Genomic DNA, 15,744 nt, shown 5'->3' with positions numbered 1-15,744 from the left:
TTGATTCCTGCCCTGTTTATAATAACAGTGAAATGAGAAAAATAACTCAACCAATCCAACAAACAAAAGCAGCAAGTCCACTGCAGGTGGCACGATGATCTTCCTATTCTATGTCATCTGTATTCTTGTCCATGGACCGTACATTAATGCCCCTGGGAAATGAACCCTAAACATTCCACAGACAAGCTAGTGCATTAACTGCAGTGCATTTGTTTATAGTTTATAATTGCCAACAGGGTGAGGTGTGGCACATTAATTTAAATTTGATAGGGAAGTGATGCTCAGGCTGTGTGTATGATCGTACTACAAACGAATGCTTTAGAGTTTGTATTGAGGAAGAAAGGAAAAGAATAAAAACACCCACAGTGTCAATAATAATGACTGCACTGATGTGCCACGCGCTGAGTGTATTTATTTGCAGATCATCCGCAAGATTTAAAGTGTCACGCTGGGTTATTGAAGTGGGCTGTCGTTTTGTTTTTGCTGTGCACACTGCTGTGGCGAGTTAAACAGTCGGAGAGACAGGTGAAGGGGCTTTTTGAGTCGGATTGGGAGCATTGGTACCGTGTTGGTCAGGAGGCTGTCGAGCCGGATTATGGCTCATGTCAGAGATGTGGGGTCCGGGGAATGACGTCATAGCACGTACATTTTTTTCTCTCTCTCATTCCCTTTCTCCTAACCTTGACAAAATACAAGCAGCACAATGCTATGAGAGTAATAAAATATTCCCCAGTTGCCGGTTCCCGTTTTCCCCCCTCCCTGCGTAGCCTTCTGAGTACATAAGGAATGTTTGAACGTGGCAGATATTGCGGAATAATTTTGCCTGTCTTCTGGGATGTTGGCTTTCATGAAAGTGGGGTCATGTGTCTTACACATGCTTACAGAACTTGATTGGGTTTGCAAGGGTCATTATTCATGAAAGATAGTATATATATAATATTAAACTGTGTTTACAGTTTATATTTTTAAGCACTTTTCATGGTGCATGGCAGCACCCACAATCTTTCTTGATGACTGGCGCTATTCAAGTAGTTTTCCACATCAGGTGATATCATTGACCTGACTCAACCTAATTTCTTTCTCTAATAATCCACAACATAGGTTTGTTGAGGATGAAGAACACACAACTGGATATCATACTCGTGTAAAAAAAAATCTATGCCTCGAGTTTCGTGGCTGGCTGCTGGCTGGGCTCCTCACCACCACCACAACAATAGCTCTCTTGTTAGTGGCTGCTACGGGCAGTTGCCACCAACACTAGCTGGCTAACTGGCTACACGAGATTTTCCGTGTAACAAATAAACATTGGTTTGAATTGAAATGATAGTGACACCGAAGAAACTGGAGTAACAAATACAGAAGGCTTGACACATTTCACTGAAAAAATGCTCTAACTTTTAAAGTTGTGCTCCTATTGTAATTTTTTCACCATATTTTTTTTAAAATCCTAGAGGATAAAAACCACCCAATACATATTATCTTGGTATTTTATTACGTAAAGAAGCAGATTACTTATAGTGCTCCGAGTACACGATTGTGAAAAGAATATTTTTTCTGTTGCAGACCAAGGGGCTCTCAACGAGTGTGTATATATACACACATACCATCGCCGTCATATTTGCTTGGGTTCATTAAGCCAAATTAAGTACATAAACTAATTTAACGGCTTGGTGTTGTTGTGCAGTCTTTGGTGGCGGAGCTGAGACCAGCTTAATCCACTCTCTTAACACTGTAAACCTTCATTAAAAAAATATCCTGAAGCAGAAGATGAGTACTGGATACAGTCACATTTGCAAATGTGATTTCTAACTTTGATCGTTACCAGTGTTAATAGTGTTAATAAAATGGCACGTTAACATTGAACTATTGAGGGACTAACGCTGTTTGCTTATCTTGGTGTGGCCTGGGACTGTTTTGTTGTTGTTTTTGCTGCCTTGTTCAATCGTCATAAATCGGGCTTACCTATTTCATGTATTTATTATTTACTTATATTTAGTAACTCACTTACCATTTTCTCTATTTTTGCACTCCTGTCGTTTCCTTTGTATCATTTGCTGTCGCTGTTTGTAACTTGCTGACCCCGTGCTCGTACTGGACATGGGTGGAATGAAAGAGCTTCATAGCTCATCGGATTCTTCCTCCTGCGGTCTAAAATCAAAGTTTCTGACGCTTGAGAATGTTTGACCTCCGCGTTTTGTGTGGTGACAACCGAGTGCTCTCTGATCTGCGTCTCTTGATCACCTTTTGCCAGCAGTTTCCTTCTTCTCAGCTTAATCCAGGCAAATGAAAAATCTGTAGGCAAACATTTTTAATTGCGTTCAATTAATGAATTTAAAAAAATTCTGAAACATTTGTAAATTGCACTTTGTTTTTTTCGGTAGTCACGTGGGTAAAAAATTAAATAAATGAGTTTAGATGTTTTCATTTATTTTATTAGATTTTTTACCTACGTGACTTCACCGAAAAAACAAAAGAGTATGAATCCTTGCAGTCACGAAAGCTTCAAATCTAGAATTTGTAAATTGACGTAGTCTTTTTGTTTAAGATTGTGATTTTGTGTTGAAGCAGAAGCTTTGGTATGGATCCTCTTGGTTCTTTCGGTAAAGTCACGTAGAAGGGAAGTAATAAAATAATAAAAATAACAGACAGACCTGGTTTTCACCTGAGGACGGATACTTGCGTTGTGGCCGAAACGTCGTGAGAATAATTTTATTATGGTTTATTTTTATTATTTTATTACTTCCCTTCTACGTGACTTTACCGAAATAACCAAGAAGATGAATCCCTGCAGTCACGAAAGCTTTAAATCGAAACTTTGGTATGGAATTACTTTTTTCAACATTGAAACCGAGACACGATTGGCCCAACATTCCCCATAATAATTAAGACACCCAGTGCGATTAAAGTTCCGAATGCAAAAATATATTTTTGTATTTGCTTTGCAACAGAATAATCCTAACCATGCCTAATTGCTTACAGCTGCAGTGTCCTTGATCAGAGGTATTTTACATGCATATGAATGATGGTGTTTGTTGTTGTTACTGCATTCTTCTTCTGGGGATGATGATTTCAATATCGATGCAACCCTTCTTTCCATGCTAGTCGTTTTAAAATTGTTATTTTGTCTCGGTCCCACATTCTATACATGTGTGTAGTTTTACAATATATTTAGGCAGCTTGAAACGGCTCGAAGTATTCCCACAGCTGAACAACTGCATTGTTCACCTTGGGACATAATTCACAACTGTAAGCTACTACTATTGTCATAAATGTGTTTTTACAGTATTTTTGTACATGCATATACATTGTCAGTATATATAGGGATATCTTTTTGTGCTGTTTAGAATTTTAGAAATATTTTGTGGATAGTTTCATCAATATGGATAGTGCTTTGATGCGCGACCCCCCGTGTATAAAACCAGGTGTTGTAGGATTATGCGGGCCTACGTTTCCAGCAGAGGGCGGTTGTGCCAAAATCCATCATTGGACTGCACTAACCTCTGACATCTATGCTCCCCTGCTTGACCAACCAGCACTCACCATAACTGTGAAGCATGGTCATATAATCTCCACTGCCTGCACAGCATGGGTGAGGCCCTCCTTCCAGCAGTGGATTGACAACTTTTTAATTGTATACATGCACGCATATGTAGACTATACATTTATACATATGCATGTGCAATATGTACACGCGAATACTACTGAATTTCAAGGTGAACAGTTACACTTTTGCCCGGTAAAATGTAAACTCTCCATTCGCTGTGCATGGCAGGCCTGATCAGCAAGGCCCGTTTGGTGGCAGGCTATGGAGTTATGACAGTGGTGATGTGGACAGATGTCACATTACTGGAGGTAATGGTCCGCTGGCATGGACAGAAATGAGCCCATTGAAAATATTGTTCTTGTGCATTAAATAAAAAATATTTTTTGATGTAGCTCATGTTGGCCATTCCTTAAGAGAGCGGGTAAAAAAAAACATGTGGAGATGATGGCATTTATTCAGGTGTGACCTTTGGTTTTTGTGTTAAGATTCAAAGCTATCCGCATGAGAACAGAAATAATTATAAGAGTTTTCATTCTACTCCATTTACAATTTTACTGCACAAGCGAGCCGTAGCAGGCTACGGGCATCTGTGCTTTGTCTGCCGCTGCTTTATGCCGTAATTATTCAGCCATCCGCAACCGAACCCACCTGAGCGTGAATAATACTGAATAATCTGCCGAACGAGCTACATAAATTGCACGTTTAACTAACGAGTCTGTCACCGTGCACTCTCTTGCTCTCATCGTTGAAGTGTGCAAACTATTTGCTCATTTTCTTTGTTTCACACGTTCTCCAGGCGAATCATGATTTACCCATCGTGCTTCTTTTCCTCTACCTGTGTTGCATGTTTTCTTTCACAATTGTGAAAATGTGTATAAACGATGTCTCTGCGTACACGGCAGTGGTTTCTATTTGGCAATGATTTGTTTTTTTATGACTTCCTTTTCAGACAGTCTTGGTTTTATATCTGCCAAAGTATACTTTATTATGCATGAGAACCTGAAATGCAAGGTGTTTTCTGTTGAAAAGATTCTATAGTGATAGCAAAATTATCTGCAAAAATATAAAACCTTCACTCATACGTAGTTATAACTTGGCATCCAACAGCTGTGTGAATGACCGGAATGGATGAATTGCAGCTGATTCATTTTCGTTTCCCTCTGTTTTTTTTTGGCTCTTCCGCTGAATGAACTTACCGGTCAGTCAACATTTATTTCTGGTGATCTATGTGACTGTTCTGAAAGCATATTGGTATGGTACTCTGTAATGCACAAAAGTGCAAAGAAGCATTGGCTTGAAGCTTCGCCTAAGCGCTGTCCACCTTGCATAATGAGCCGCACTTTCCATCTGCATTTTTGCCTTTTTGCTCGCTTTGAGAGGGTGACCCATTTTGAATCCTCAAAAAAATATTTTGCTCATTTCACACTGCACTTTCTCTTTCATTTCTGGCCCTCCATCGCATGCACTCTGCACCTCCTCGGGGCTGACTTACGTGCCTCAGCTCAACCCCCTCATTGTCATTCTTTGCTTGTCGCATTATTGTTGGTTGTGGGTACGTGTTCCTTAACTCATTGCTTAATATCATACTGCTCTTCTGATTAGCTCTCGTGCATCCGTTTTTTTTTTACCAACTCCCCAAGTACTTTACATTCAGTTCCGGTGTTTTTTTTATTTTTCTTCAGCTAGTGTGGGTAATCCGTTATGGTCACCAAGAAATATATTTTCCTTATCAGGCTCTAACTGGCATAGGCTTCTCTTGCAGAGCCCAGACCAAAAGCAGGGCTCACTCACTAAAGTGAACTCTTTTTTTTTTCTGGCCAAGGGCACATGTGGAGTAACCCCTATCGTCCCTCATTCCCATCCTGGTGAGCATAAATTTCATTCTCACCACACTGCCCCTGGTATTGTCGCAGGGCGGCTGGAGTGCCGCGCGCACGAGGGCAAAGCGGCAGGTGATTACATGATTCATAGCAGCCTATTATTCCAGCCAGGGCTTTTTCCATGCTACATTTATTGCGGGATGATTAACACTCGAGCTGTTGCCCCCCCTGCCAGCAGTTTTACCCAGTTTTGATTTAATTTCAAATTGGCGAAAGGAAAAAAAAATGCGTGGACTGATTACACTGGAATGTCGAGTGAGTATGGGCATTAAATTATTTATTATTTTACTCTATTTATGTCTTGTCTACCACCTCAAAAAACTGATCAAGTTTTAATTAAGATTTTTGTGCGGGCGAAAAACAAGGCGCGCGTTTTATGTTTCCAAATTTTATATATATTTTTTTTATTAGTTAATTAAAATGACCCTGGCAGTGAGCTTAAAAGCATGTTGTAGATGCTTGGCATTAGAGATAAACTCAAAGTCACGATGACACTGCTAAAGTAGGGCTGAGTGAGCTGGCAATGTCATTGTTTGCCCAGGGATCTTATTTAAATGCACACAATGTACTTCAGAAAACAACTTGTGCTTAAAGGTGATATTTATCTGCTTATCTTCATTCCAATTATTATGTAGAAAATACAGCTCCTCGGATTAAAAATTAATAACACGATACAGTGTAGTACAAAATAAACGGCTTTGATTGTAACGTTTCATTGCTGGATTTTTTTTTGCCTTAAACCTTTACCGTGTGATTCCAGGAATACTGTGATGGAATGTAATTGTGGAAATGGATATTTCACTTGTTTTTTTTTTGTTCAAGCTCATCTATCACCTGCTGGTATGAAATCTGAGCTCAGTATGCAAGTCGAAGGTGAAAATTATCATGAGAAGCCGTTTTTTAATTGGTTTTTGGGATTATGAATAAGCTTCCCATCCATATAAAGAGAAGCAAGAAGCACTCCTGCAACAAAAGGGTTTATCAGTGAATCTATTAAATGTATTGTGCAGATAGTTAACATGTTAACAAGTTAGGATAAATGCATTTTTTTCTTCCCAGCTAAGCTTTGTGCAGTGGCATGTATGACCGGTTTAATAGTTTTCTAAGTTATGGTTTTGCTAAGGATATTTGTGACTTTTTGTAGGTTGGTCACCGACACGCTCCACTCCAATACTGTGTCTCCCGTCCTGTGTCGGGCACCCAAAAACTCATCATTTGATTCATAATTTACCTATTAGTACCAGGCGAGCCCATCCCCCCCTCCCTCCACTCCCCATTGTGACCCTTCTGTAGCTATTTCCTTCATTCGTTCAGTTCCTGAATTGGGGCTTAGATATGTTTTATATGTTTCAGCTCGCATAGCTTCAATGTAAACTCAGCGTGCGCGAGTGGGTTCCTGGCTAGCTAGGACATCGAAAGCATCCCGCCATCCAAAAACATCGTGCCTCATGTCCACCTAAAAAACCTAAACGTCTTACGTTTTCCTTTTTCACCAACTGTATGTCGCTGAAACGCTGCACATCTCTTTTAACTGATGAATGCACGCTATTTGTGCTTACAATGCGACCGAGAATTATTTGCGAATGAAGTAGTCGGCGAAAAAAAACTGAAGGTCACGTAAAGACAACCCCAAATTCATTCTGATTTCTTGACTCACAAATCCACCATTGCCTGATGTAAACAAGTGCTAAGCTGTTATTGTCAAAGCCAAGTTTGTTCTCAGTACAATGTAAAATCCAACACTCATTCCTTCTCTAGGGAGATTTTGCAATGTCACCAATGCAATGATGCAATGACATGTATTCTATTTTGTAAATAATTTTACTGATTACTGTATTTCTACCAGCTTCTGAATGCATTCATCGATTCATTATGCTTGAGCCAAAGCATTTCAGGTATTTCCCTACAGGTACAAGCTAAATGGAAGCACAATGCACATTTGTACGCGAAAGGGTTAATATTGCTTTCTTCTTGCATTTACAAATATAACATTCTGAGTCTGGATTCTTAAGGACTACTTGCTCTGGGGCATTAAAAAAGTTAATTATAAATGAAAGCAGCGGTTTATTCCTCTGTAATAAGCACTTTTAATATTTAAAAACTACACTTTTATTAATCTCTGCAGAGGCTTTGGCCGGTAAGTGCCAATGTGGTTTTATCATAAATTTTGCAAAGTAACATTACAAGAAGGGAGGGGGGGGGGAAAGTCCAATATATAATAAATAACAACATATTAATGAATATTGTATTGTAAATGCACTCCTTCAGGAGATTTTCATTGTATGCCGGCTGACATATTTGGAGCAAATGGAAGCCCGCCGAGAGCCACGTAAGGCGGCCTTTAAGTCGAGGGAGACTTGGCAAGGCCTCAAGGGTGACGGCCCCCTCGGGGGTAACACAGAGTCATTGGTGGTGTCACTTTGGCATACCCCCCTGTCGCCGGCTGATACTGAGGCACACTCAAGACCGAAGTGTTGTGTTGCGCGTTTCCGTATGCGAGCACGGCAATGCGAGTGCCTGGTGTGCCCCAATCGTGCCCTGCCGTGTCTTGTAAGAGCGCGCTTGGAGCGGCGCATTGTGCCGTCTGCGCACGCTGCCTTCAGGCGGGATTTCTTTTGAACTTGCGTGGCAAAAAAAGGGTCACCCAAGGTAGTAGGTTCAGGTTGAGGACAGCGGACATTGATTTTTTAGCACAAGCCAACCCTCAAGGCAATACCCTTGGACCCATGGGACACAGCCATACCTATAGGGCCTTCTATCAATACAGGGTCTCATGCGTCTATCATCCCCAATTGCAAGAGCCACTGTGTACGACTGAAAGCCACCTCATGTATTATTGCCCTTTTGATGTTGGTTTCATTTTACTCCCTTGAAGCTTCAACCCTTAATCTCCCCATTGAACAGGCGATACGCTAACTCAAGACAAAAAAATATTTTTTCTGGGTTGTGGATTTAACTGGTGAATTGATAATATTTTCACATTCGATCGGATACCGGAATACAGTGTTGTTATGTATCCCCCTCAGCAAACGCGTTTGTGTGACGACGTCTTTGTGTGGATGCATTCGTCGTCACATTTCGTCCTAAAGAAATGAGTAATTTCACTTTAACACCATCCGTCGGTGTCTTTCAACGTGAACAAGGCTGTCTGTGAACAACAACAAAAAAACTTCCAATTTATGCCCCTGCATCCACAGGGTCACGTGTCAGCCTGCGTGTTGTTGTTATTGTTGCTCCGTGTGCCTGCGTAAATGTGTGTTCCATTTTGTGAAAGGCATCGTATTAAGAGAAACAAAACAAAAAAAAACCTGCCCTCCTGGGGATTTTCTGCATGAGGAGTTTGTGTGTGTGTTGCATTTTAATTATTGATAACTCTTCAGTTGCCAATGTTTTGCTGATGCAAGATTGAAATTACCTCCATCTTTAATACTTATTTCCTGCCAACCTTGTGTGACCTCATAATGCTTTCTATATAGCGTGCTGTATAAAATCACATTCCATTTGTTATATTTAATTAGGCCTTTATTATTATTTAGGAAATTATAATAATTTTCAACAGCTTCATTACATTGCCATATTTTTTTCTTCCCATTTTAATGTTGAATACGTGTTCCTGTAGAGGAATGGCACGGTGGTTTGCACACTGGGCTTGAATTTTAATTCTAACCATGGCTAACATCAGTGTCGAGCGACATTTTAACCTGTCTGTCTGGGGTCCTTTCTTCGCCAACATTCACGAATCGGCGTGGTGAAGTATGGTCACAAAAAACCCTCGTGACTTATACAGCTTGGGAAAGGCTTTTTTTGGCAGTGGATTGACATAGGACTTTTTTTTTTGTTATTTATCGTTTGCTTTGTGGCGTTCTGACCCCTTCATATGTACTTGGCGTTGGACTGTTCTTTATGTTAGCATGACCTCTGTTCTGAATGGCAATGTGAACTTGAAACAAATCTCAGTCTATAAAAAAAATGTCATTAAAAACTGACATGAAATGGACTACAATAAATATTTCATAAATGTGGCATTTTTCTGACAATCCATAGAAATTTAACCATCTCTCTAGGCTGTAAATATTTTATGAAAAAGCCAATACAAACAACAATGTTATGATTTAGAAGGTCCCCCTTAAGTGTTGTGGGTGGATTGCTGAAAGTATATATATATTGATCAACAAATGTTTTGTGTTCTGCAACACCTGCAGGATATCAAGCGTCGTTACAGTGGAAAGAGAGATACCAGATGACCAATTGAGATCTATATTCGCTTGAGAGTTCATTGACTGACTGTATTTACAATTTCATTTTCTACAATTATTTTCTTCTCAAAGCTGTGTGCGAGGGCTTCACTGAATGATTCACCAGTAATGCTGGGAATTTCGAAACTCTAGATGGTGCCACATATATTTTGGTAGTTTATTATCCTTCACAGCATAACACATTTATTCCTGTCTCTTGTTGTGTTGGGAGACCACGCATAGCCAGGTGGTCATGTGTATTTTCTTAAGTGTGATCTTGGTGGTGTTATTTATTTGTTCTTGTTGCAACAATTGAAATCCCTCATTATTCAAGACATGTTCTTATACACCCCTATACACATCCCTGTAACTAACCTATGCCAAACTAAATAGATCATTACCCTCTTGAATAAGCTATCCCATACACGCGCTGTTTTTTTGTCGTTACACTGCTGGATGAGGGACTCCCCATGCGTCGCATCTTAAGAGGGTTATTTGACCATATTTCGCCACACTGGTCATGACGGGTTGTTTAAGACAGAAAGCGCTGACGTGGTAGCAGTACAACAATAGATTTTTGTTCCACTTCTATTTGCTGCCTACAAAATAGGCCCACAGTGGCCCAAACATATAACTATTTGACATAATATAGTTTTTTTTGGGTTGGATCGCGTAACTATGAATGTGTCGTTAAACCCGCCACCACCCGACACAGCCAAGTAGAAAGGTTTGTCACGTAAACAGAACATGTCAGTTCATTACTAGTACAGCACACCGGTGTGTTGGAGAGCAAATCCACAACATTTACAATCTGAGTACGACGTTTCGCCAGTAATTATAACTAACTTCATCAGGAGACGGGTTTAACGACACGTTTATATTTATGCGATCTAACCCCCCAAAAAACTTATATGGATGATATTGGTCGGGAAAGCCTACGTGTTAAATACTTTAACAACTATAATACTGTGGACATTATCTGGATGTTGTCAGAAGATAGTCCAGTATAAATTAGAATTGTAATTGTTGTGCAATGCTTCAAAATATTTAAGCACAAGAAGGAGGTGAGAAAGTTATGTTCATTCTCTTGGAGAATCTGCTGGAGTTGTGCACTTGAGCATTGTATTAATGGTGGAAATAGCATCCCAAGAGGCAGTCTTCTTTATGACCTAGGGTAGGGCCACCTGTACCAAATCTCGCTTATCTTCGTGAGGTAGATTGAGGTGGGTGTGGGAGTGTTTGAAGCGTTGGGAGCTTGATGGAATCTGGGTGCCGATGGACCAAGCAGCAAAGATGTGGACATGCATCTGCAATATTCCATAAACCTCTCAGGTGAAATGGGGTCACGAGGTGAAAGGGATTCCTGGTAAATCACGTGGTCCTGTATTCTGGATGAAGTCCCAGAAATAAGATGAATTAATTGTTTTTTTTTGCACTGGATATTGAGTGCTGGCAAAGTATCTTATAAAACTGCAAATTGAAATGAAATCCATTAACCTCCGTTGCTAAATCATAAGGTACCTGATTATAGTGACTTGAAACATGGTGCTACAATTGACTAATGTTAATGACATGTAGAACGTTTATTAATTGCATATTTTCATGTAATTGTTTACGTTTTAAATTCCTCTGTTTACAATTGTTATTTTTTAACTCAAGTCAAAAACTGATTCTTTTTTATTCAAATTATTTTTATTTAAATTAGTTAGAGTAATTTCGTCACGAGGCTAGTTTTGTGATAATTCCAATAAAAATCATTCACCGTATTATTTGAAATGTATTTTCTCTAAGGGCATAATTAGATGAAAACAATAAGCAATAGTGTGCATTCGCTTTGAAAAAAACAAGCTTTATTTCATAACGTATTTGATTATAATAAGGATGGAGTTTAAATTTTTTTTAAAGGCAAAAATAGTTATGAGCATTTAACCCTGAAACTCTCTATGTTTGTTCTCTTCACAGCCAAGCAAGCAGAAGTGCTGGACTTACCAGATAAGCCCTCTTCCAAGAAAAAAATAAAGGAGCTCAAAGTCTTGGACCAAAAATCGGGGCAAAACCTTTGTGAGAATACCACTCTTCAATGTAGAATCATTTCTCACGAGAGTAATAAAACATGTTTCTTATGTCTTCGGTCTGTTGAACATGTGGTTAACATTTCTTTTGCACCGTACGTAGCCAACCGTGCTAATTGGAGGTGCGGGATGGGGAAGAAGGACAACAAACTGTACACAATCTAATGATAATGTCTACAACATTTTTGTCTGTGTCTTCCTACAGTTTATATCTACTGATTATATAAGGTGCTGAAAATGTGGTGTCATTGACTGTGGTCTGAAGGACGTTGTCATGACCCCCCCCCCCCCACCATCATTCCCCCCTCCATCATCTTCCCCCCCCCCCTCCACCATCTCCCCCCCCCCCCCCACCTTTTCCTCTAAATGAATGTACATTAAAAACGTATCTTTTGTTGTAGACAGATTAGAAGGGGGAGGACAAACAGAGTACCACTCTACGTGCTGTTTTTTTAAGGGTTAATCTGTGTTGTGTGAGGCGGACGAGAGAATGGCCCGGGGCCTGTGGGCAGCAGCAGCAGCAGCAGGTGATCACGGCCTCATTAGATCTGCGTTGCCTACATAAGAATGATGGTGATGAGGAAGGCGATTGCTTGAGTTTGGACTTAAATGATGGTAAAACCTCAAAAGGTCCACAAATCACGGTACATTTTCAAGTGTTACAGCCACAAAACGCCAAGTCGTGGAACGTAATGAGATATGACATTGGAGGCATTTGTTTAGTTAAATGCTTTTTGTATCTAATGCTAATTTTTTGACAAATAAAATGTATTTTGCATAGGCAAATACAAAAAAATACGATTTTCAAATGCTGCACTGTTGTTGCACATTATACCGTCATATAAAATGCACAAACATAGCTGAATATAATTAACTTTGGTGAACTTGTCAGTTTTATTGTGCTCCGTCCTAACAGAGTGTTTCCATCTACTCTGCCGCTGCTGCAGCTATCTTTTTAGGAACACTGAAGATGCCCTACACAGAAATTAAGAAAATAATTCTGGAGGTGAATGAAGAAAAGATCACGGAGTCAATGATACAGGTGAGGTGACAAAGCAGCAATGTGTACTTTTAATAATTTGACCTTTCCAAGGTCACATTCCTTGCAGTGACCTTTAGTTCTCCGATTCAATTGTCAGGTGATATATATATTTTACATCTTATGTATAGGTAATGTGTAATGTAAAAATAACTGGCTGGTCCTTCAATAAAGCCTCCAGAGCAGATGTTGCACTTCTTGGAACCTCATGACCAAATTAGTCTGATTTCCCTTGAGGCGCAAGTAAAAAAAAAAGGTAAAAGATGGTAATGGGGGAATTTTACCACAAGTCCTGACAGAAATGTCCAAAATCAAACGTCTTTGCAGTCATTTTAAGGAAACACGTGCGCACAAAAACCAATCACGGGTGAACAGAGTGCTGCACTGTAGTATGTGTGAGAGGGTGAGAGAAGGTGGCAGCTACAAGACCAGTCAAATATAAATCTACTCGTGTGGATGGCACAAATATATTAACTGCCTAACAAGTATTTTGTATGGCAGGGAAAAAAAACTAGTTTGAAAGATGAAGAGATATTTCTCGGTGTCCTTTTAAAATTGCGTTAAACTGTTTTGAATCCTCCAGCCAATCTAGAATTTTTTTAAATATGCATTTGGTTACTAAGTTGTTCAATCTAAGCGTGTGTTGATGTCTGCTTGTCAGCATGGTACGCTGCCCCTGCAGGAAGTGTCAAGTCATTGGACAAAGAGGCATATTCCATATAAATCATGATGTGGAATATTTTTTTTTTAATAACCATACATCTTCATATCTAACATCCATCACATGTTGAAGATGGCTCTAGCGGTAGTAACCATGGAAGCAAAAGGGATAATATTTAATTGGCTACAGTTTGAATGATTCCCTTAGCCAAGTTTCGTCTCATCAGGATGGTGCAAATTAAGATTGATTTAATTAGTTGCCGCACCACTTGTGAAGACAAACAGCCTACATTTCTTCTCCTGGTTGGTCATCTTTCTCCCATCTGGCAGGAATGTTTCTGTGCACCATGGGGCCCCGTAACCCACCCTCGTAAGCCATGCGCTTGACGATTTATTGGGGCGGCACGTGCTCACTGTTAGGGCCATGCTTATTCTTGTACATTCGCTTGTTTGTCTGGGAAACGCAGACATTCAGCGTGTGGGCCAAGCCTTAGTGTGCCTTTTATAATGTAACTCAAACTGATTAAACAAGGATAGGTGGACAGGGAACCATGTAAAATCAAATTAATAAAAATGCACTTTATAAATGACCGACTTTGCATAAAATCATTCTGGAATTTAAAAATCTTTATTTTAAGGAATGCTTTTGGTGTCAATTTATTGATCGATTGTGCATTCGATGGCTAAGATGTATTATTTGAAGCGTAAGTAATTGATTTTAGGTGTACTGTCTTAAGCATGATCGTATCTGGACGTTCATCCAAATATTTATAGTTAATGCGCTATCATGGGAAAGCCGTCTTTGAGGTCATGTATTTCAATGACCACTCACTCGTGTGCCATTGAGGTGTGTGAGGTGCTAAAGAAAGACAGAAGCACATTTCCCAGAGGAAAGCAGGCTTGAGTAAAACATTGAAGCAGTCGGTGATTGTGGTCGTGCATGAATCCATGCGCGCATGTTCGTCTGCGTGTGCATCCTTTTCACGCCGCAACTATTGTACCAATGCATGCTTATTGTGTTTACGTGTGCGAACGTGATTTTTGGATGAAAATATTTCCACTTGCGTGTGGATATGAGCGACCAGGACAAATTTCTTACCCTGGCAATCACATTCACAAAATCAGAAAGAGGGCAACACTTCCCTCACCCAAACACTAATTCATCGCCTTAATCTTTACTGTAAACCTCACCTAACCCTAACCCATACTAGTTAAGGAACTGGAATTAAATGCTGGGGTCAATTCAATCTAGAGGACGTGTCAAAATTTGGGCTTGCTTTCTGGATTTCCCATAATTGGATGAACCTTATAATAATGGGGTCCCAATTCCTGACTGGTCCTGACCTTCACCAAAGTGAATACGCACGGGAGTGTGTGAGTGGACTTTATGTTGATGTATGTGGGCATGTGATACGTACAAAGACGTCGCTAAATCCCATTCATACTCTTGGCCAACATCAGTGGCGAATATCTGAACTGGTCCTGGACCTCCCCTAGGTCAACTCGGCCTTAAACGACCACTTGATGCAGCGTGTAAACATCAGCACTGGGGAGACAAAGGCCACCGGGCAATGTTGTGGGTGTGCAGTGCAGGCCTTAATAGGTACTCGCTAACAGAACTTTCCTCCCAACAGCTTGAAAAGGCTCTACGGGGGATCCGTTGTCTTTGTGTTTGCCGCCTGATTATAGCTGAACTCTCGCACACTGTGCGCGTATGGAGATCACCGTGTGTGTGTGTGTTCACGGACCCCTACCTGAACAGAACCTGATCAAACAGCTGCCCGAGGCAGACCAGCTGGAGGCTCTGGCGGGCTTCAAAGATGAGTACGATGACTTGGCAGAGGCCGAGCAGTTTTCTGTGGTGGTGAGTTATTTTGGTTCCCCATTAAGCTAATAAAACCTTAATTAAACAATTAGCCAAGAATTGCATTGTGGTCATTACCGCCATCATCAAACAATTAGGCAGGAAAACTGTTGCCATCAACACATTATTAAATGTATTCTTCAAAGTGAATTATGTTTTTTTTTGGCTCCTGGGCATATGTATGTATGTATATACACTTTTATTAACTCGTGCTCGATGAAAATGTCACATCTGAGTTGTTTGGTTACATCAGTTGCATGTTGTGCTTATGAAAATGACACCGTATTATACCCTTCTTGCCAAAGAACAGGTGATGCGCTGGTGTGTTCAACTTTGCTAAAGACGTGGATACAATTGCTTCTCTCTTCCAAATGCAATGCATTTGCCCATTTGGGAAAAGTATGATGAAATGCTATGCACTTGTCCATGGGCCCACTTACAAAATCCCCT

The 15,744-nt window shown here is 40.2% G+C and overlaps 1 protein-coding gene across 7 annotated transcripts in view; it reads left to right on the top strand.

The window, feature by feature from the left end:
- LOC144722733 (protein diaphanous homolog 1-like) overlaps positions 1 to 15,744 on the top strand; it is a 112,231-nt gene that overhangs the window by 54,732 nt on the left and 41,755 nt on the right. For all 7 annotated transcript variants that reach the window (XM_078601085.1, XM_078601084.1, XM_078601086.1 and 4 more), the window contains 3 exons: positions 11,622 to 11,720; positions 12,679 to 12,773; positions 15,193 to 15,294. In XM_078601085.1, the coding sequence (XP_078457211.1) occupies positions 11,622 to 11,720; positions 12,679 to 12,773; positions 15,193 to 15,294 (296 nt within the window). The remainder of the gene's footprint in view (positions 1 to 11,621; positions 11,721 to 12,678; positions 12,774 to 15,192; positions 15,295 to 15,744) is intronic.

The sequence above is a fragment of the Lampetra planeri genome, chromosome 15 (assembly GCF_965212315.1).
Source record: "Lampetra planeri chromosome 15, kcLamPlan1.2.h2, whole genome shotgun sequence".
Lineage (NCBI taxonomy): Eukaryota > Metazoa > Chordata > Hyperoartia > Petromyzontiformes > Petromyzontidae > Lampetra > Lampetra planeri.
Note: the sequence above shows the minus strand (reverse complement) of the source record. Positions and strands in the feature narration are given on the sequence as shown.